This window comes from Tribolium madens, unplaced genomic scaffold, assembly GCF_015345945.1.
Source record: "Tribolium madens isolate multiple individuals breed KSU strain unplaced genomic scaffold, Tmad_KSU_1.1 Scaffold_3;HRSCAF=73;Tcas5.2_LG2, whole genome shotgun sequence".
In the NCBI taxonomy this organism is placed as follows: Eukaryota; Metazoa; Arthropoda; class Insecta; order Coleoptera; family Tenebrionidae; genus Tribolium; species Tribolium madens.
This window is the reverse complement of record NW_025401006.1, coordinates 1,079,813-1,103,897: the sequence shown is the minus strand read 5'-3', so window position 1 is coordinate 1,103,897 and position 24,085 is coordinate 1,079,813. Positions and strand designations below refer to the sequence as shown.

Below are 24,085 nucleotides of genomic sequence, written 5' to 3'. Positions count from 1 at the left end.
AATGTCCGTTATCAAGAAGTATGTGCTATTTAGAGGTGTCCGTTAAGAGAGGTTTTACTGTATTTGAAATTAAACATGTTTTTTTGCTGCCATTCGAGAGAAGATTGTTGTTTTAAGTAAGTAGGTAGTAAAGGAAAAACAATTTTTTTCATTTTAATAAGAAAGTTGCAAGTTGTGATTATAGAACTAAACATTTAATCGCTGCTATGGGTTAATTTTGTTTGATGGTCTTTTTATTACTGTATAAATTGTAGATTTATCAAGATTATTAGGTAATAAAATAAAAGCATAAATACTAACAATTACGTCGTAACTAGTATTTTTACATTGTCTTATTCTTGGATGATTAAATAGAAAATAATTTGTGATAATGTTATACTATACTTCCCTATTTTTTTTTGACTTGCCTTTTTGAATTAACAAGTCTAAATTTTAATGATCCGTGTACAAGTTTCTCAATCAAGTTATTATTTGTGAATTTCGTACCCTTCGTCGCTTTTATAATGTTTTATTCATTTGGTCTTCTTTATAATTTTCGCCTAAACATTAAAATATGCAAATGTTTCTAAAAATATGCAAAGAAGCAGCGTGAACAAATTTTAATAAATGAATACAGCAAGGAAAGTTATCGGTGTAAAGTGTGAGAATGCTATTTAGGCGTCGAAAAAGGCGTCGGATGAAAGTATATCTGAACTGTCAGCAGTTCCACATGCGAATTCCCGTTTATGACGTCACGCCACATGACAATGGCTTTCCAGGGGTTTCAGAAATAAGAAGCCAAACAATAGCGTATATACAGGTTAGCGTCGCTGTGCGGTCTTTCCGGGGTCAACTTGGATACCTTATCAGTAAATTGCTTTGCGCAATATGATCCCAAAACTTGCGAACTTACTTCTGCAAAGGCGGTTTGTTTTCGCGACGAGACGCTTTACTTTTTTTTATTTGAAAAATAAATCAATACAAACTCTACCATTAAAGGATTATTAATAGGATTTTGCTAGTCAAAACTGTTAAATGTAGTTACAATTAGTTAAAGCACAAAATTACGTAGTAATTTGTTATCTATTAAACGTCATTTAGTAACACGGAACAATAATAATAATTGGGTGAACATTGAGCATTTGCCATAAAATCATATCACTTGCTTGCTTGCCTTTCGAAATACAATAAGTTTCAAAATCTCTTGAAGTAAAAATGTTTTCATATTAAAAAAAAGTTAACGTAAACTAGAATATTGCTCGTTTAATTAGCGTGTTTTTTTATTGGCCCCATTGAAGAAATGCTTTTGTTGTTGAAGCATTTCGAAGGAAATGTAACTGGAAACTTCTCGTCGTGTCGGGATAATACCACTAAAAACTCGAGACCATCCTCTGACTGAGGATAATCTCACTAAAAACTTGGGGCCATTACATTCTGTTTTCTCCTCACATGGAAAACGTTTTTAGCTTAATTTTTGTTAGCTTTAATTATTTTAATAGAACGGCCTATAGCATTTTAATGGCATAGGGACGCCTGCTTCTTGAATTAATTATGGAATATGAACGGTTTCTTCTTAATTGTAGTTCGGTTACAGTGTTGTGGGTTTAAACCACTTAGCGTCGTGATTTATTTACCTTAAAGTTGGGGAGTGCGACAAAGTTTTATTTCGGGTCTCGACGCTTTTGTCGTCACTTTTCGACATTAAAGCTTGAAGCTGTAAGGTCATAAATACAACTAAGTTGACGCATATTTCAGAAAGAAACTTACAAACTTATGAATTCGTAATATATTCATGCCCTACAGAGGAGCGTTACACCAAATCTTGAAAGCTTATGGCTTTTCTGTAGATTAATATCACTGCCAGTGTGCAAATTAAAAAATGTTGTTTTTTTTTTCAGGCTGTTCAAGATTCGACTGATTCCGGATAACGAAGTGTTTGCTGACGACATTACGTTTGAATCCACCAGAGGACAGATTCATTTCGATCCGAATTTCGTCTACACGGGAACTCTTGAAGGTAATTTTACTTTTATGCATAGTTTTTTATTCAGTCATTAGAAAACTTATCTCAAAGTTTTTGTACAAACGAATTTACGAATGATTTTTATGTTTTTTATGTTTTTTTTTTTTGTATCTCAAACTTGAATTTGCTAAAACTTGTTCAAGTTTATAACATAATGTTACACTGGAGAAGGTTGGGTCAAACTTCCCAATCGAAGTTTTTAGATGGTCAATATAGTAATTACAAAGTTTCCGAAGCACTTAGCTTGCGACCATATAATTGTTTGGTTGTTGTGCTTGTCTCTAACGACCATTTGTCGACAACTTTATTGTATACATCATGAGGACCCAACTTCTTGGAGCTTTGACTTACGCGATACGTTTTTTTACGCATTAAAAAACGATTTATTTGAATTTATGGGTTGCTGATCAGTATTTAAACACTTCTTCATTTGGCGTTAAAAACGTGATAAACATCGAATTTACATTTATGTCGAGGGTTTTTGGCTATATGTTTTGGATCGTTAAACGCAGAGATCGTTCACTAAACGATATTTGGAGGCATTTCGGACTTGTCAGGAGCATAAGGCAATAAATAAATTTGCATCAGAGACGTATCACTGTATTTATTAAATCTCTGATCCTCTGAAGTACAACTGTAAAGGAATTAGTGAATAGTAAGGGGAATCACAAGAATTTAGAGCCAGTTACAATGTCGAAAGTTTGAAATGGAAAATTAAAGCAAATCCTAATAGAACGGAAATTTAATGTAATCCGCTTTACATTTGTTGTTGCATTGCGTTTTTAATTTTTGGTAATGTTTAACCGATAAATATTCTCCACAGGTTAGAACTTAATTTTATGTTTCCGCTTATATGAAACTACGTGCTCGAAATTATTATATTCTTGTATTTCCTTTCTCTTTGTTGTTTTTGGATTTTGCTACGAGTTATATGCAGGCCATGTTGGGAATACAGGAAGTGTTTACTCTAAGTATTTGGAATGTTGCACATTTACAATTTTACGCCAATGAAGGTTTTAAATAAAATAAATGCAATTGAAACTTTGTTTAGATGTCTGATAATTAAACTTTTTAAAGTCTTTTAATTTACGTTTTCGTATTAAAATTGTCAGTGTAGATTTAGAGCTTTTTCTTTCTAACCATCTGTCATCACCTTAAAATTTTCAAATAATGCTTTTTCATTATTTTATTTTATGGTTTTTGTACGCTGTCCGGCCGCAGGAACTCTTTTTTAGTGAAATTTTAATGTTCTTTGTGTATTTTATCTTTGATGCAAACTCTAGTTGGTTTTATGCATATTGAAACGACTGAAAACCCTTGGGGTGACTCCGGCTTTTTATATTTGCTTCGTTTACATCAAACGTCTGTCAAAGTTATAAAGCATGTTTTATGGCGAAATGGTGTGGTACCTACTCACTGTAATTCAGCTTTTCTCCGGAATGTGTAATTGGCAGAGTTGCGATTCTCTAGAGATCGAAATTGCATTTGCATTTCCTGTTCTTTGATCGATTTTATTTAAATTTATAGCAGTCGCAGCCATTTGATGATGGAATTCGGAATCTTGTCGTCGCAATTAAGTTGAATTATTACTGTCGTTGCTGAGTTCTAATTGTGTTTTTCCTATTCACGTGAGAATTCGTTATGCGGAAACAAAATCCAATTTTCAAAAAATTACGAGTTAGAAAGGTTAAGTTGGGAGCAACGAACTCGACGATTTCTTTCCTGAGATGAATATTTTATAAAGTTTGGAAACGCCGATTGTAGCTTTTGTATCGAAAACGTTCGGAACTGTTAGATAAAACAGTTTTGATAAAAGGACTTACTTTAAACAACTAATTATTTCTTCTAGTTAATCGAGAGGAGGATTTTTATACGCGTCAGCATTATTAAAGATAAAAATAATATTTTGTTAGATAATTGGCTTTGGTAACATCTTTGGGGAAAATGTCAGAAGATTGTCGAGCGATGAATAGGAATTTTATAACATGAAAGACGACAAATAGCTTTAACAAAAAAGACTTGCTTTCATTTTTCATCATGACGGAAAACGAATACATCCTGGTTTACTTACATTGCATGAGACTGATAAATAACGGAAGCCAACCTGTGCAACCTACAGTTTTATTTTGTTTTTCAGTTGGTGGTAACCTCAGTTTTATTTTATCACATAAGGAAAACAAAAAAACATTCGTTATCTGATTAAACTGAAACTGATTAAATTTTCAGGATTTGTGTGTACAATTTTTTGTTGAAGATGTCAATCAGTTATACACTTTGTATGCGTTGTTTGTTGAGGCTTTATCTGCCTAACTTTTGTTCGGATAAAATGGTTTAAATAACTGTCTTGTTTTATTGTTAGCTTTAAGATTGTTCTCTAATCCGGTAAGCTTTTAATTACAAAAATTTGAATAAAAGGTATATCAATTTGCAATAAAAGCCCTATTTGCATACACATTAGTATTTATCAATTGATTCGCAAGTAAATTACCCTAGTTTTAAGCAAATTAACACTGTACAAAGACCTAGTTTATTTCATTAGCGTTGAAGGCAACAATACAATAAAATATTTCTCCGCTCTCATTTACTTCTGCGCTGCATGCAGCAAGTGTAATGTAGTCATTATACTAATGTAATAATTTCAAGAAATTCATAGATAATTATTACATTGCGTAATATTTGGTACAACGTGATGGAGTTTCTATCTGCAGTGGCGTATTTACATACGAAGGTGTTGTCCGGGGCGTTATTTATGCACAACTCGAAAGAAACTTTTTCGATTATAAATATCAGACGATCGAACCATTGGGAAAGATAATGTTAAAAACTTATAAAGTTGCCACTAACTGTCCGTGACTGCTGCCCTCGGGAAACGTTTTAAATGATCGACGATGGCCATAGCTTTAATTGTTCCCCTACAGTCACCGGTGACACTGAATAACCCGGAAGTGGTACTTTTATGGGAAAGATAACTAGATTCCTAGTAGTTTATGTCACTGTTCGAGCTTAACTTTGTTTGAAATTTAAATTAGTTTAAAACAATACCGTATTTTTAAGTGTCAAGTTCCTATCGATAACGTGGAATTAGCTTGCCCAGCGCATCCACCATTTTACTGAAAGAAAACAACGGACGTGTTGACTGTAAAGTTAATTTGAGTTTTAAATACAGCAAACAGTGTTAATCAATTGTCGGTTTGCTATTTAAAATCATAAATAAAATAGAATTTGCCTGGCGCATTCACATTTATTTATTATGTTTATTATTTATAAAATTAATTAACAACATTTTATCAGTAAAATAGTTATGGTGGTTTGTTTGTTACACGCAATAGAAAAGTGTTATTTTGTTATGCTTTTGTTTTCAATTTTGTACATGAAAAATTGATGACTGAGAAAATTAGTTTCAAAAAATTACTAGCTTTTCACTATGCCAATAATAATTTAAGTTCAATTAGTTATACTTTGAAATTTATTGTAACTGATTTCTGTGATTGAAAAACTGATTTTTTTTCATTATTTAAAAATAGTATATTAAAATACAAGTGTTACAAACAAGGGTTACAATGAGATGTTTTTTATACAATCTTTTCTATGATCGCGTTGTAATAGTTATTTGTATTACAAGAGGGCAAAGTATATCTTTTCTCCCCACAGTGGAAGTTACTGCCCGAAACTTGTCGAGAGCACTAACCACCCAAGACACTTTTCTCCAGTGTAATGCATACAATTTTTCCTACGATCTAGGAAGATAAATTGTAAAATTAACAATCTTTTGATATTTCAGCTTTGCCATTAAATATAGTAGCATGTTCTTTCGTTTTTATGAGGGAGGTAATTTTATTTTACCTTCCTAGTGGTTGGTCACTTTCTTTTTTGAAATTACGGTGGAAAAACTTACTTTTTCGGCTTCCGTCTAAAATTAGTGATTTTCCAGTCGTCCAAATCGTCTTGAAAACACCCATTTGCGTGTCTAGACAAGAAAATAAAAACAGGGTTTTCAAATGAAAGTTTTTGTATTGGTAGCACTGAGTGACACTGAAATGTCAAATCTGTTCTGTTCTTTTCTTTCTCTTACAAATTCTGTCCACTGCCACTTTTCATCCAAGATCCAAGCCTAAAACAGCTTTCCACACAGTCAATAAATGACCTTTTGGAAGTCTGCAAAAACAATTTGTTGACATAAACATAACCTCAAACCATGAGTGACTAGACTAACCGGTGAAATCTGATTTCTTTGGGTCGAATCGGAATGAATGGAATTTAAGAAAATTTTCAGAAATTTTTAGAAGCCCATTTCTTCAACAAATCATTTTCTTTCCAATAACGATTGGACGACTTTTCTGGCAATAAATTTTGAATTGCAGCTTCTACCACATTTTGAAAATACTCTGGCATATCTTGTGTATCCATTTTTAACTGATTCAATTGAATTTTCTTCTCAAAAATCTTAATTACTTTACAAATGTCATAAAATTATTTTAAATTTAAATCAATACACCGTGAAGTAAGTGCTACTAATAGAAGAAAAATAAATTTCCTAGTCGGAGAAAATTTAACAATAAATATTTAAATAAATTTGTTTTAATTGAAAAATGTCGGCCAAAAAAGTTTTGTGTATCGCACGGCCAGAAACTGTTTTGTAAGTGCTTGCACTTACTCCACATACACATAGTACATAAATATAGTATTGTAGCACTGTTTTTTGATAAAACAGTTTTACAAAATGATCTTTGTAACACTAAAGTAAAAAAAAACAAATCAATTTTGCTTTAATTTTAATTTATTTAATTTATATACGAAGTGCTTGATTTGAAATATCATACTGGTATTTTGATAATACAATTGTGTGTGAAATAATCTGCTTTTCTTCGTGCTCAAATTATAGAACTGCGATTGGCTTTCCCGGCACATCCACCATTTTTATGTGTAATCATTCGTCGAAAAATCTAAGGTGTCAGCTGCGCTTTATGTTCGGTTTATTTGACGGTCTCGTTTTACACAACCTACTGTTGGTTATTACGAATACGAAGACAAGGTTTTAGTAAAATATGATTCGTTGCCTAGGTCGAGACAATTTATCCACAAAATTCGTCGGAAAGTAAGTTGAGGCAATAAAGATTAATCTGCTGACAAGACAAAGATATGTTGTTTGGAACGTGACAAAGTTGCTGGAATAACTGCAACTTCGATAAAATAATAATAAAACACTCGCTGTGATCTAATAAAGTAAAATGTTTGGGTCCGATGCGATGTGACAAGTCCCGTACAAAAATAAGCTTTTAGTGTAACAATTGTGAAAGGCGTTGATGACCATTTTGGTTCGGATCTCGCCGGCGGAAATGAGCTAAGCCGTAATTTACGACCGCGGCAGCGCTTCCAACGTCTACCAGGACCGTGCGGTTGGCTTCCGGTGGAGTCCCGATGACAATCACCAAATTTAGAGACTTTAAAAGTCGTTTTTTTGTTTCTATTCGCGATTCGAGATCTGCCATATAAAACGAAAAAAGATAAAAATACAATATTGTTTATAGAATTGCTCCGAGCGGTGCTTGTTTGCATACATAAATTGGAGTTTTCAGTGTGTTTGTAATTTTTCCGACGACTTCTCAAATCTCAAACTTCGCCTCAATATTATAATGGGATTAAAAGTGACTAGAATTTAATTTCAATAAATTAAATTGGTTAGGGAACAGCGTTCATGTAACATTTGTTCATAGCTTAATTAAATTTCGTATATCTGAATTAGATTTTATAATTTTATGCTCCGTTTAGAAAAGTGTGGCTTAATTAATGAAACTTGTCCGTGGAGAATAAATTCTGCCGTTTTTATGGTCCGTTAAATGAAACGTTTTTTTAAAATTGCCTCGTATCTATATTGATGTTTTGTTTGGTCGGAAATTGCATTAATTGCCTGTTTTCGATGGCCAATAAGCAAGCAGTTATGCCAATAAAGGAATAAACTTAATGGGCTATGTGCGTTCAACAAATCTGTACATTGTGCACGAACCGTGTCTTTAGATTCCGTCCACGACATATTGTACTTTTATATCTCTACAAGTTATCATCACTATTACAATCATGTGCTGCAGCTTATCAGGAAACTGTACAATGGAGTTTTTGTTATTGTTACTTTTAATTTGGTTGAAAACCTAGCTAAAGTCTGTTTTTTTTAATGGAATTGTCAAACAGTTTTAACCTTGGCACCTCTAGCAAATTCATTCATGGTAATTTTAATAAAGGAAGCTGGCAGTTCCGGTTTTTGAATTAATTTGAAATCAATGTTGTTAAACGTCAGCACAAAAAACCGTTTAAGCAAATTTAGAGACGAAACACAAAGATAGGGATAATTTTGGTACCATTAACAGTTTTTGTAGCAAGAAGCTCATTTTTCTCGACAACATAGTACCTACTTCGATGTGGTTTCATCAAAATTATTAGCACTGAATTCTGTCTTTAGACCTTAGGAAATGATGTCTGTTCTCAAATTAAAATTAATTAATTAAAAATTAATTGACGCACATAGTCATGGTTTTTTACCAGACATATCAAACAACCCTCGTACTCCTTGATGTACGCTGAGATTTCTGAAACTTTAAAATTAAGTTTTCGAACTGACATGATTCTAGTTTACTTACTGTCGCTTAATTGAGAATTAAATGAGAAGCTTTGAAAACTGGGAAGTCTCATTATCTTGAGATTCTCACAATGTTCGTCTCGATTCCGTTTAAAATTACTTGATTAATGTTCCCTAAAATAGTTTCCTCATATGCTCGTGCATTTGTATATCGCGACCATTCAGCTTCCTTTAACAAAAACGTTCTGCAACTTGAATGTCGCTCTAGTTTCTGATAAGACACAAGGAACATTATGCCGTTGAGATCCATTTGAACATAAGATCTCTTTTTACTCGCTACTTTAACAACTCAACTGCAATTGTGTTTTTATCTCCAAAGTGTCTTCTGACCAAAGCGTAAACAAAATTTTAATTACTTATTATACCGTTTTCATTAATTCATAATTTGTTTAGTGTTGTAGTCGCATTTATTGAGATTTGTGCGGTTTTGCTGCCAATTCACATTTATTGCCACGTAGACGTTTGCTTTTCTACTGGGACAATTCGAATATAATGGGAGCTATTAGCTACATAAATCTGTGGTCGCCTCTACACAAAAGGCACGCCTCCTTGCTTTCGGAAATTGGCGCTTTCCCTTTCTTCTAGCAGACTCAGGGCAACTTTAATTTTACTTTTGCTCAATAATATTTTAAATCAATTAAATATGATGTCACAAAAAGTTCTATTTTTAGATTATGACACTAGAAGGATTTTCCATTTGGGTTAATCAGCGATTATCCTAGACAAGAGAATTAAAATGTTTTCTCACTCAGATAACTAAATTATGGTACTGTGATTTGGTATATATTTTTCGGGTGGATTTTCGAGCGGAGGGTTGCTTTTTGTGAAGAAAATTGGGGAGACTACATTTTCAACAGCTTGTTTTTACGCCACATTACTAATTCCATATTATTAAACATGAAGTTGGCATAAAGCAAGATAAAGTAACACAATAGCTCATGTCAACGCGATACCGCTGCTGGGATGTGAATCTTAAGTTGAGGGGAACTGTATGACATGTCTGAAATTTGTTTAAAGATATAACTCGAAAGCGTGACTTGGGATTTGTCATTTACCCTCACCTAGCCACTGAAAGCTTAATCTTTGCGAAAGGGCTCTCCATGTCAATAGCAAGCGAGGGTCGAGGTTAAATTTTGTTAAGAACCAAATTGTGGTGTAGAATTTAAAGAATCTTCGGAAAGTTTTAACGTGCGATATACAGCCGGACTAAAAACGAGTAAAGCTATGGTTCTGAATATAAAAGCTGGGTATAAATGTCGCGGTACGGTTTTAATAGGGCATAAACCCAAACATTCAATCTCAGTATTGGACGTGCTTTTGCTTTGCGCCAACTCATAAAATGTTTCATACCGCGTTTTAGCCCATGCATCTACAGCCTGTTGGTTTATGGCGGTTATTAAATCCAGATAGTTGGACTACGACGTGCTCATATCTGCTTCACCTGACTGTAAAAACTAACAGCAAGGGATGTTAATTCTCTATTAATGTGGGATTTATATGCAAGTGGCTTTCGGTGCGATAAAGGGAAAATAACGGAAATATTCAGCCCCCTTTCACACACTGTTTTTAATACTTTGCTTCAAATGCTGTTTGTTATTGCTTCGCGTATTAATGGCACGTTCTATTTTCTATCTAACCGGGGTATATTTTCAACGAGTAACTCGATTCGCAACTAGATGCTTCAAGGTACTTGTCTGAATTTAATTTGATCTATGTACCCAATAAATTTTTTATATGCTGCTCTCAAGAGTTTTCTTTTGACGGAAACCGCTCACTGTGAATTAATTAACACTCAGGTCTTTGAATTGACTTTTTGTATACACTTTTTTTATTTTAGGTTATTTATATAATTCACAGTTTGTTTATAAAAAATTTGAGAGATTTTTGTTTGGCGCCAAATCATTAATTTATCGTGTATATTATTCTGTTCATAAAAACCGTCCAAGTAACAGGAACTCATAAAAGTTAAACTCTCACTAAAATACCTACGTGTCGGTTAGATTCTCTAATGCCTCCTGATATTCTCATTTTACGTTCGATATTATTGCTGTTGTGCTTTTATCAGTGTTCATAAACTATTATGTTTTCATTTAATGCTGAAAGCACGTACGGTGGCATTAAAACATCACATATATAAGTCTTTGTACACGTGCAGCAGAAACGTAACGATCTTTTAATATTTGATGTTAAAAAATGACATCAAAGAATGCGATCTGAAAGTTTCCAGTTTGAAGAGGTAAGAGTTTAATTCTTCTTTCTTGAAAGTAAGTGCAAGACATTACCTAAATTTTAAGTAGGCTAATTAACATCATTTATACTTTATTTCTTCTAATTAATAATCTCTTGGGAAATTTAAAGTTCTAACCATTGAGATTACTTCATTTAATTAACTTGTACAAGGTAAGCTCGCGCTAAATATAAATTTTATCTCTGAATTTTTGTTGAGGTTCAATAAAATTATGATTTTTTTCAAAAATTCGTATCGAAAACGAGTAATATAAATTGTATTTAACACGACCCTTTTATTGTGTTTTTCAGAGCAAAGAGAATCAGGCAGAAATTAAAAACCCCAGAGTTGAGTTGTAGCGTTCCCTTGTTGTCTAAAAAAATCAAAATGAATGATGGTTTCAAAGTTCTAGACAAAAAGTAATAACACAGAAAATTGCTTTTTCGTCGGCACCACAATTAATGAATGTAATTAATTTCTTTTGGACAAAATCGCAAAGATGTTTCCAAACTGACACGTCCTTAAAATTTTAATTAAATTTTGTTTCGAAGCACATTTTATTTTCCAAACAAATATAGACGACTTTGTCGTACTGAAATTGAAGCAATATCTTGCGACAGGGAATCAAGCAATATACTCTATCTTTTTGTGAATTATTACCTCTGTTCTTTCGCTGCAAGATTTTTCGTTTTACGTCCTCTTATGGGATTTCGGTTCACCATTTCCTTCCACTCCATGACTTTCAATTTCGACATTTTGTAATATGTCCATGTGGAACAGATCAATGGAACTGTTTAAAAAACATCACTACACTTTTTTTCTCCCCTGATTAAATGAGGTAGAAAGAATTATTCTTTGATTTTTAGATTAATGGTTTAATAATTTAGGACAGGCAAGAAGTCTCTAAAGTGCATTTCCCGATGATAAGATTACCTCCCGATTCAATTTTTAACAGGATTGCTTATTGCGGTCTGGTCTTATAAAATTCATTTAATTTTTTTTCAAGTACATTGGCGCCTCAAGGGCCAGGTAGGGTAAGTCCTTGCATTTTTATTCCACTCCGCGAATTACTCGAAATTAAAATGGTAATTCCAGTGTTATCGGATTAATCATTTTTGTCCTGTACTGTGTTGAATACAAAGCGACTTGAAATGAACAAATGCAGAGTCTTTCCCCCTTTATCTATTGTCATCGTTTCTCCCTTGCACTAGCATACGATTCAGCCCCATTTCTTCACCCCTCTTAGATAAGTACGAGCAGATATACTTGTGTTGAATAGCTTTTAAGCTTGGGTAAATATTTCAATTTTGTAATTTCAACAAGAAGCCACTTGTGTAATTTTATTCTCCTTGGTGCGGCGGTTTTCTTAATACATTTTTAATACACTTTGAAAGTTGTTGCGTAATTCGAATTCGATTTTAAAGCTTCACCTCTACCAATCTGATAAATCGAATTCTGCCAATGCCGGAAGCGGATCTTGAACGGAAGTGAGGGATTCCGTTTGTGGTCCCTAAAGGACTTCATTCACTAAGGCCTCAGCAAACTGATGCTTAAAACCTATTATTCGGTGACCGTTTTTTACCTCTGGATATTTAGGTACTTCTCAAAATTTCGAAAATGAAGCTATTGAATTCAAATTTAATTAAGTAAAACAGTTTTCGTAAATAGGATTGCAAGTCAGGTAAATTCATTCAATGGTATCTATGAACATGTGCATGTTTTACTGTGATTAGTTCCTCTATTCTGAGTTGTTAATATGTGTTTCTTTGAAACATTCGTGATTCCGTCTTTTATCAAAGGAATTAATTAAGCCGCCGAGTAATTTAAAGCCGTTTCGTCATACAGATAATTGGCGGAACTTCGTAATAAGGTGTGGTCTGAAAGAAAAGCTAAACTAGCTAAAAATATGATGCGAATTTATTTTATTTTTAGACGTATTATCTGCACGAAAAACGTAGCTTTGAAATTTGCTTTAAACTTGATAATTTTTTTCTCATTAGTGCGTCTGAATCAAAATTTATATTTCAAATCTGAAACATAATCAACTGAAATAGAAAAAATACAAGTTATATAACCTGAAAAACTTTTAAATGAAGCATAAACTTTCTGCAAATATTTAATAAATTTCTCGTGTATAAGTTTAAGAGGTTTTCCAAACTGAAAGAGTTTAATTTGTCAATTATGTATTTCTTAAGTAAATTTATTATGAAAGAGTTTTGTAGGAAACTTATTAATACAAGCAAATCTTAAAAGTCTTAGTTTCAGAGTTAAAGCTTTGAATAAATAAAAAACTAATAATTAAGTTAGGTATTTGGTACAAGTGCTTTTTTTACCTACAGCGTATACAATTTTTTTTTATTTAAATTGACTTAAATAGAAATTTAAGGAAAATTTTAGTTTTTACTGCTTGTTTACAAACTTCGAAATGTAATAACTAATAAAATTGGACAGACTTTTTATTTATTGTGTCTGTTATTATTACAATAGCAATTTAGATGCTAAGCAGAATGTTCTTTTGTTTTTTCGACGTTAACAAAGTTTTCTTGTCAATATTTACTTTCTTCAGTTTATTAAAAGTTCTTATTAAATGTATAATTTTTAGATGTTATTTTTGTTTTATTTATATTAAATATTAGCGACTGGGCGTATATTTGTTTTACGCGGATATTAAAAAGCTCTGTAGCTTTTTGTAGCACTTTTTGGGAATTATACTTTTACAACAGTTTTTTTGTAATCTCTTTTATTTCGCTATGAAAGTGTTGTTTTAGCTACGTTTAATCGATACTCGCCTAATTAGATTGTTTAAACTAGGCCCTAAGTTCATTCTTTTAGTAACTTAATTACACACACAGTACATGTTTTCTAATTTAGATAACAAAACCACTTAGTTTTATGTAGGTTTTTAAGAGCGGTTATATTTCGCGTAAATTCTGAGCCACCATTTCGCTTTATAGTCGAGGCAAAAACAATTTCATCATATTTTTATGGTGAAAATATTTTGACGTGTTATTTTGCAAGAAACAAGTTTAAATTATATTAGAGTAACCTGTTTAGCTTGCAAATATTTGTTTACAAAATAATAATCTTCAGTTTGTAACACCGTGTTAATATAGTTTGATAAGTCTTTATCGAAGGCGGTTTAAATTAACCTTGTTTCATGTTCGGACGTGTTGTATAAAGTTTGCACATTAAAATGGATTAACCCAGTTACATAATTATTTATCCGGTGGAAAATGTGTTTGAAGGAACTGCTTTTAAAAAGAACCGAAATTAATGCCTCTGTTTAATTGGAAAATGTTTTACATTCTCGTATCCGTCGTGGCAGAAAATTGTTACGTTTGCAGCATCAGTGCTTTTTGCTGAAGCATTTGCTTGTTGTGATGGAACCCTTTGAGCTTACCTTGTCTAATCAACTCTTTTTGTTTGGTGCTGTTGTGGGCTTAATCCTTGTTTTACAGGTTTGGCCGGGGTCCGCTGTAACGCCCTTGCAATTGCTAAATCTCGTCGAATTACACAGGAATGCCTCTAGGTTTTGTTTATGGTTTTGCAGAGATTGTATTTTGATCTTAAATTTTTTATAACTAATCTTATTCTCATTAGTAGCGCTGAAAATGGTGGATGCGCCGGGCAAATGTGAGTTGTATTGACGGAAAATTTTAGAAATAATTTGGATACAGTTTGATTAGTTTTCTGTTGGTTAGGTGGTGGGATATGACTCATATGCTACAGAATGATGAGCGGCTTAATTTAAATTACGTTCCCATTTATATTCAAATTCACTTGTATTTTAATGTCGTGTTTCTCCTATCTAGAGAATACCTTCAATTACGATTGCCTTTCACCGTTTGCATAATGCGAGTATCCTTATTTTAAAAGAGTGGGAGAAAATATTGCAGGTTTTATATTAAAATGTCGTTAAAACAAAACTTTTTCAAACATTGAGTACATTTTGTGAGTGCCAGCCACATATTACATTAATGTGTTATTATATTATCGAACATGTAAATAAAACTTTGAAGCCTTTGATGTGCTGCTTTTAACCAAGCTTGTGAATACTATTAAATTGAGTGGTGATGCAAAACAATATTATCTGCAGAATTCAATAACATGACAACAAGGCTTCGAGTGATCAATTAATAAATAATGAAACACAAGAGACAATGAATTTATTTAACAATACATTTCTGTTAAAAGCTCTAAATGAGATTAAGTGCATGCATGTTAACGGCATAACAGGAATATATCCACTCAACTTCTTCCGTTATTCATGTAAATTTTGTTGTTTTTGCGGCGCCTTTCCACTTTGCATTTAAAAGCTCACTATGCATTTTCCTCTACTTGACGAATTGGTGACGTTCTTCAAATACGCTACATCATCCTCAAGCGACGCTATTTTTAAAGCTTTACAAAATTGCTGGCTTTTGCTGCTTATTTTGCTGAATTCTTTAAATATTGAGGTGCCGATATGAAGAGAATTTTTCTCATAAATTTTGAAATAATCGATATTACGACTCTAAAATTGCGGAAATAAATATATCAAAGCAAAAAGACCAGTTTGATATTTTACGGTTCGTATCGAAACTTATAGTGGCGTGGCATTTAAATCAACAGAGATAGAATAAATTTCAAAAGCTTCTTTCGTGTAAGCAACGAGGCATTCAAGATCATATCGACTCACGTGTTTGGTGTTACTTAGAATGTGTTATACTCACCAGGAAAACATTTTTTAAATAACAACGCTGATAATTAATGTTTTCTTCTTTGCTTGAGTGTGTTTAGTGAATAAATAACAGAACAATTAACAAAATAAAAAATATCGAATTTAATTCAAGAATAATCTAGAAGTATTTTTGCTATTTAATGTACTTGACAGAAAAATTCAAAATGTAGAAAATATCGAATTTAATTCAAGAATAATCTATAAGTAAATGTAGAATTTTTCTGTCAAGTACATTAAATAGCAAAAATACTTATAGATTATTCTTGAATTAATTTCGATATTTTTCATTTAATATAATGATATTGCTTCTCATTTATTTTCATAAACACACAGTATCATGCAATATTGAACAAATCAATACATCAGTAGGTTTGCAAATAGTTAACTATTGATTTGGGTTGCAATATCAAGTTACGAGTGTAAATTTTGATTTGATTTCTTTTATTGTGTTGGCAGAATTTGATTAAAACATTTATGAAATTACAATGTTTGTTCAGAGTTTTGCATCATTTTTTTCATACTTATCATAATTCAAATAAATAGTTAAATTTCTGCGGCAGTTTTTAGCAATTTTTTTTTAAGTTATAAGATTTTTTTTTAATTTTTATCCGAAAAGCTTGTTCAGTAAGTTAGTGCAACACACTGTGAAATGGCGATTTAATATATTGTCAGATTGCTAATTTTTTATACTGGTTGTGAGCTAATTTGCCGTTCTTCCAAATTGGCTAGTTTCGGCTTCTTGAACTTTACATTTCTCTGTTAATCGTAGTTACATTTGCAGTCCGTTTGTTTGACTTACACGAGCAAATATTCGCACATTGTGGAGTTTGATGTAAGTTTTACCCGAGGGTACAATGAGGTTACCCTTGTGTACTCTTGCAAGTGTTCTAACACGGCTAATATAGAAACACTGCGATCCCTTGCAAAGGACTTGCAAAAACTAGGACCTGTGGGAGCCATCGCTGCCGGCCCTTTGATTTATCCGATGGCCCTTGAAATTGTCATCAACTTTTGATTTGTTTTATCTAAACAACTTGAACTTCTTTTCGCTGTTTGTGAATTGAGCTCCACGACACCACTCCAACATACATAGCCGGAAACAGGTGCTTTAAGAACGATTTATTTTCGAAAATATTTATTTTTTTCTACAAGTTTTCAATTTCAACTCAAATAATCCGATGTGTACGTAGATTTGGGCTACAATTCGAGCCAAATAAATATGTTTTGATTTTATTTTCCACCCTATTGCCACTTCTTGTTTGGGTCAAAACTTTCTTTGTGTTTTCTAGGAGGGCAGACGTGTCAATCGCTTAAAATATATCACGCACTTGGATTCGAATTTTTCAATCTGATATTATAGTTTTTACGAATGTGTCTGAGTGGCATATCCAATCGATCGGTATTCTGAGCTTTACCAAATAGATGTTTGGGATTCCTTGCAGCAAACGTAATCTCTGAAAGCGAATGACTTACATGATGTTACAACATGTTATTTTAAATACATGGGATATATAGCAACCTCTAGTTCGAATTTAATTAGTAAACAAGGCTCGAGCAACGTTCTGTTATTTTAAGCGGTTAACCGCTAGAACATAATGAATGGTTGGAAAACTGCATAAGATTTACTTTATCCTATTTAGTTCTCCTCGAACCGTGGATTTTAGCTTTGTTTCTAGTTTGATTTCAGACACCAATCGAATTGAATTTATTTCAGCGAATAATGCAAAAAAATTTTTCGAATTTATTGTCTCCTATAAACTTCTACCGAGGATATAATTCTCGAGTCTGACTGCAGCAATATGCAGTGCTGTATACAAAGCAATGGGCATAATCAACAACAGTGTAAACACACATGACACGTAATTTGAACCTGTGACATACAGACGCAGCCGTCGCTTTATTATCGCCACCGCTACCGCCGGCAGTTTAATAACACCGCCCCTCTTCAAGCCGAAGGATCGCAGACCCTCCGTTAAAGCTCACAACCTATGTCATCGAATTAAATATTTCAGACATTTCGAACAGGGCTTGAATTTTAATTAGAAGTTTTTACATTTTTAGCAAGAAGTCAGTTCAATTACTATTAAATTACTAATACTCTACTTGTATCGGGTTATTATACCCAATAAATGTATATGTATACTTATACACTGCCCCAATTAAAGCGAATTTTTCAATAATGTCACTGCTTTTATTTTATCTCTGTTTTTTATGATGCATTATTAAAAGTTATGTAAATGGTCAAGTCGGGTTGCTGAAATATCAGAAAATCAGAAATCGAAGAGATATTTTTTAGTCCGCACTGCAATTTTACACAAGCACATAAAAGACTTCTGGCTGGTGTATTTTTCATTCTCCATCAAAATATTGAAGGGTTGAGGGCTTTATTGTAGATTAAGTTTATTAATAATTCAATTTCGTGAATAATGACGGAGCGCTGTAAATATAATTATTACTCTGATAAGAAGTTTATGTGGTGACTATAAAATTACGTACTTTCGAGACAGAGAGAATCGGCAATGTTGGTTATAATTATTCTAAAATAAGGCGGATTTAGAATTAAAGTGAAGTTATGTTAAACAAAAAGACATTTTTTCTTTTTGAGCTCGAATGCAAAAAAATAGAATGGTGCTCTTTTATAACGAAAATTATCGCAAGTATTGAATAACTGAAAAAATAAGCACACAAGGGAGATTTTCATGGATTATTATGGATTAGGCTTTTAATATATGTTTGGTATAGAAAGATAAATAACTGACGGTTTTACCTGCTAATAAGGGGATAATTTTTTAACTGTTAAAATTATGAAAGAATCTTGGCGATAAGAGCCAACTGCTTCAGGGAATTTGAGGGTTGATTTATTAAATAGATCACAATAAGAGAGAAATGTGTATAAATCAGTTGATGTAGAAATAGGACTGCCATTTCATTTGTGCAGTAGTATTTATCAAAACAGCTTCAGTCGGAACCATGTGCTATTTCTGATAGGTCCCTGAATGGAAGTATCTCTATCGCAGTTTCAGACGAGCATTGTTTAACTTCGATGAATGTCTTTTCAAACCCAAATGCGGGAATGTTAATTTTCTACTTTTTTTCAGATGACGATTCAGCTTCAGTCCACGGTATCATCACAAAAGAGGGACTCTTCGAAGGCACAATTTCGACGGCTATCGAGGATTACCATGTAGAACCCGTCAGTCGTTACCTACGACCCAACGAAACGAAGCAGCCTTCTTCATTTCACTCCATCGTGTACAAATCGTCCGACGTTCGAGACCCCCGAAAGGGTGTATCGTGCGCCTCCTACCGCTTGCATTTAAACAATTTGGAGAAAAACACAGTCGATAGAGAGAATTACCCGGAACGGAGGAGTAAAAGATGGCTTCTAGAGGCCGAAGCGAAACTGCCCTACGATGATTCGACTTTCTGGCATCTCAACAAAACGAAACATTCTTTTTCGCCAGCCTACGACCTAAATCAGCCTATTGACGAGGAGCTTGACTTAATTACGAGCAACCGGACTAATGGCGATTTTCCGGGCATTATTTTTCGGAATGTTAATAAAAGAGCCACCATCGATCCGAAAAAAACCACCTGCATGTTGTATCTTCAAGCCGACCATCAGTTTTTTTCAAAGTATGGCACCGAAGAGGCCTGCATCGAGGTTATGACCAGACACGTCCAAAGAGTAAATGCCATCTATAAAGCTACAGGTAACGTAAATTTTCTAAACCGCTTCCACTAGACCACACAACTTAGCAATTTAAGCTACTATCATCAACTACCACAGGAATTTAAGATGGGTATATTTAATAAAAATGTTTCTGTTTCATTGATTTTTTGTATGTGAAGTAATTTGTGAGATATTTACTATCGAAAATAGCTTATATTTTTTGAGAAACATGAGACGTCCTACTGTAACCACAGATGGGAATATAAAACCCAATTTAAATTGGCGAACTTAACTGGCCGCAGAAGATTAAAGTTGCAGTAACCTTATTTGTTTCACAATTCTTTGCTGACAAAAATGAAATAAGCTTTTTGTTTAACTTTCAACTGGCTCTGTTTTCTTTTTTTTTTCAGTTTGATGGCAGTTAATTAAAAAACCGATATCGACTTGTAATCAAAACAAATTGCTAACTTAATTATTGTATATGTCAAAGAATAAGAATTGAAACTGAATTTCCGTAAAAAAACTGAAAATACAACTGTCTACAAACAGCGTATGCAAATGAGATTAAAGTGATTTTGTAAAATGACGTTTTTTTTGTTATTGTAAATATACATAATCAAAAGAGAGATTTTTTCAGGGATTTGGCTGGGTAATAAAGATCTATTATCTATTCCATAAGAGAGAATCAGGGGTTAATCGAATTTTTTTCCTGAAACGTATTCTCTTGGAGATAAGATAAAATATTTACTTGGCGCGAGACAATTGTGATTTTAGATTGGAAGAACTGAACACGGATACGCTTTCAGACGAGAATTTCTAACCTGAACTGTCCAACAACTTGGGTTAATATTGTTTGTTTCATACTTCACCCTCAAACGACACTTTTCCTCGTCTTTAGCACATTTTACTCTTCTTATTAAATTTTTGCGTGGAACTTCTCCACGTTTTGATTTTATTCGAACAATAAATTTATGTATTTCTCTAGTCTATAAATTTTTATTTGCACCGTCATGAGAGTACAGAAATAAATTTGCACGAGCGTGATTTTAAATAACGAGAGAAAAAACACGTTCTTGTCAGTACCATATTATAATAAATCACAATTTTTAATTCTCTTTGGACGTTACAATTTATCAGTGGCATATATTTGGCTTAAATTTAAACACGAGCATGATTCATGCACAAATTAGACCAAGCTGAAATTTTTCGAATAATATGAAGGATTTCATTTCTAGATAGACGTTTTTGGCCTTTTTCATGGACGCCAAGAAATAAATTGGGCAACATTTCGAAAATTAGACGTCGTAAAACAAATACACGCTATTCTTTTCTGAGTTTAAATGGTCACGATCAGGCGACTTTGTCTTGTTTAAAATTTCATGTTGCCAGTAGAGTTTAACAAGGAAATATTTTACCACAGTACAAAGTTAATATTGATGCAAGCAACATTACGAGGGGCTGGCGCGGTGCTAACTTTCATTTTGACGCAAGTTGTACATCAGTTTATTTTGTTTGCAGATTTCAACCAGGACGGTAAAGCAGATAATATAACTTTTATGGTGAAACGAATTAAAGTGCATACAACTGACGCCCTCAGGGATCCCCTCTACAGATTTCCCAACAATTATGGCGTCGAGAAATTCCTAGAACTTTTCTCAGGTAAGTGCCGTGCTTCTATATTATTCACAACGAAATTCGTGTGTATCGAAAGTAGAAAATCTCAATAGTCAACACTAGCAGACTTATCAAAATTATGCCGAAATACATGACCAGAATTCCCTTAACATGATCCAAAGTGACTTGGGGTGATTGAGGCAAATTTACGTTCTCTGATTTCTCTCTCCGTATCCAAATATATTCCAATCTCTGAAGAATCCCAGTGCTCCTCATTTTGATGACCCTTGAAACTTCCATATCGTACAATGTCGCAATTCTTTGATGGAAAACTTACGTAGTGTCTATTAATTTTTTGTATTTGAAACTCTTCGACATCAAAAATGAATTTCCTGTCTGAAATAATCTTTCTTGATTGCTCATTATCTCACACGGTAGATCATAATTTTTCAATATCATGTCCATCACCGCTCGATTTTCTAAAATTACCAAGTCCTCGTTACACAAAATTGCAGGTAGATTCTCCTGAGAGGTTATATCCATGCAGTTGCGACCGTTCAATATTCCACGCCACCGAGGAAGTATTTCTCTATTTTGGTTCTACAACAGCAATAATTACCGAAGGTTGCACGAGAAAATTTAATCACACTTGAATTAATTAGTCAAATGCATTTTCATAGCAATTTATTATTAGGAAGGAACTTACTGTAAAGTTATTGTAGACGAAACTATTTGATCGCAAACAAAGTGAATGTGTGCGCTTGTTGGCAATATCATCCAATGATTTGAATGGAAAGGGAATGTCAAAAACAGCCAGTTGAGCAACTAAAACGGCATTCATTGCGGAATATAGCACCACGCCTAGGATTAAAGCAAACATCACTTGCATTCGCCCCGAGTAACTTGACAATTTTACATCGAAACCTGAAATGTATATTAATTTCGAAAAGGGAAATTTCGTCAAACGATCAAATAGATGAAACTCTATTTCAGTTCGGTGCAAAACTAAATAACAAAATTCTCATGCATTTCAAAATGAAGCAGCAAAATTTGAAATTGATTTGTTTTTATGCAGCTTATACTTTATTGGTGTTATGTAATGACATAATAATATAAGGCCGTAAAAGTACTTGTTTTGTATACGCTCCCGAAAACAGTTGTTTAAAATGAGTCTTTTCCGGACTCAATAAAATAGTACGCAAAACGGTTATTTTAGGTACTCAGTCCCCAAAAACAGTTTTTGCGGACTAACAAAATAAAATGGGTTACTACGATAATATTTTTTTTTAATTAGTAAGAGGTGTGAATTCGTGTTTTGGGAACTTTAACAAAAAAATCGTGGAGGCACCACGTACGCAAAAGGTTTTAGGTGACTCCTCTCATTAAATTAATTAATTACGATTCGTCCCCTAAAACCCTATTTTGCGTACTTTATACATAAACAGCTATTTTAGGAACTATTTCTGAAAAATTAAAATAAAAATTTACTATTTATTCAGATCAAGGCTTAGATATTACTTCGAAGAAACTTTGATATAAATACCGGTGACATTTTAATTCTACTTGCAAGGCTCCTCAACTGATGCTTAACTTTAATTATTCAAGCCGAGTAAATTTTTATCGATTAGTTTCGTTGCATGATAGCTCAACACTAATTGCGACAATTTTGCTATGAAATATAAAGTAAAGAGTGTAATCGATATCTGATATCAGACCTTGGTTGATGAAGCCTGAGATGATGGCCAGTATGCACGATGGCGCTGAAAGTGTACGTTCGATTTTGCAAACTCTATTTAAAAACTTGGTCGTCATCCAAATTGCCATTGTTAGAATGGCAAACATGATTATAGTTACGAACCAGAGTTGAGCATCAAAAGTCCTCAGGTATGACGATGATGAAGCTTTTGCTTCAGGTCTTTTCACAAACAGCTGATACCTGCAAGAGGAGAATCATCATTTCTATTCTTTGTACGTTGGTAATAGAATTAGGCTTGGATATGAAGCAAAACTTAGATAGAAGAATTAGGTTAATGGCGAATTTATCTCTCTCGTGACAGCTAAATCAATAACACTAATTTCAAGTTCTTACACAGTCAAGGAGATTATAAAATATTAAGCTGATTTTTTACTCCTTGTTATTAAAATGCATCGGACTTGGGTTTTATGATTACCCTTAAGTTGTAATTTAAATTTGAAACGAGGTTTTTGAAATTTTGTACTCAATGAAGCATGATATTGGAAACTTATTTTATTTATTTGATCGAAAAAGTTATTTACGTTTTATTAAAAATTTTTAATTCTAATTGACTTTTGTAGACAGCGAGAATTAGGAATCAGAAAAGTTCAACAATTCTCATCGCTGAAAAAAAAAATAATTGCAAAAAAAGTAGAAAGAAATAACACATAAAACTATTGTTAATTTACTCTTTTACAAACTGTTTGTATGTTTTTGCAACACTAATACCTTACACTGTTTCTATGGTGCATTTAGGTTTGCTTGTTATGTTGCCGTTAAAATACGCTTCATCTATAAAGTACGTCGTCAATAGCAGCGTATCTTATGAGTCTATTAAATATGCTGCATATTTTTTATCATCTTGACATACTTCTTTATAATAATTTCTGAATTTAGTAAAATTTCTGATTCAATATTAGTGTTGCAAAAAATCTTGAAGACAACATGATTTTATAGTCTAAAAATCTCAGCCTATTAAATTCTCGCTCTCCAGAGACAACTCTAGTTGTCTTAATACATACCTATGATTTAGGTTTTCAAGTCGTAAATTTTATTTCTAAATAAAATAGGTTTTTGCTAACCAGTGCTTCAAATATAGAAATTATTAATTGCCAAATAACAATCGAGGTAGTTACAAATAAACTTATTTTTCGATTCAAAGCAAAAATATTGGTTTATGAATTTCACCTATTTGTTTAATTTTTGACATATTTTAGTGCGAATAAAATTATTCTGAATAAATATGTTTCCGGATTGAGTTTACAAGAGGAAAAAAAATCTTTGATTTTGCGCCAAAACATTTTTGCTTCACCTGAAACGAGCAAATCTGAAAACTTTATTATTCTGACCCATTGGAGAGAAAGGTTCCTTTGTCTCTTGATTTTGAACTTGTGATAATTTTTCTCTGGGTTTCACATTGGTTTCACATCACATTAGCGGTTTTATTTTTTTGGCAACAACGTCACTTTGACAAATGAGTTTA

General features: G+C 32.9%; 2 protein-coding genes across 2 annotated transcripts in view; one reads left to right on the top strand and one right to left on the bottom strand.

Moving 5' to 3' along the window:
- LOC123007550 (disintegrin and metalloproteinase domain-containing protein 10) overlaps positions 1-24,085 on the top strand; it is a 72,017-nt gene that overhangs the window by 28,942 nt on the left and 18,990 nt on the right. Inside the window, exons 3-5 of the mRNA XM_044402918.1 lie at positions 1,878-1,996; positions 18,679-19,293; positions 20,772-20,912. Coding sequence (XP_044258853.1) covers positions 1,878-1,996; positions 18,679-19,293; positions 20,772-20,912 — 875 coding nt within the window. The remainder of the gene's footprint in view (positions 1-1,877; positions 1,997-18,678; positions 19,294-20,771; positions 20,913-24,085) is intronic.
- Positions 20,818-22,638, bottom strand: LOC123007552. The gene is made up of 4 exons (XM_044402919.1): positions 22,583-22,638; positions 21,574-21,791; positions 21,205-21,467; positions 20,818-21,153 (listed from the first exon to the last, which is right to left on the bottom strand). The coding sequence occupies exons 2-4, from the start codon at positions 21,754-21,756 to the stop codon at positions 20,937-20,939; spliced, it is 663 nt and encodes a 220-aa protein (XP_044258854.1). The 5' UTR covers positions 21,757-21,791; positions 22,583-22,638; the 3' UTR covers positions 20,818-20,936.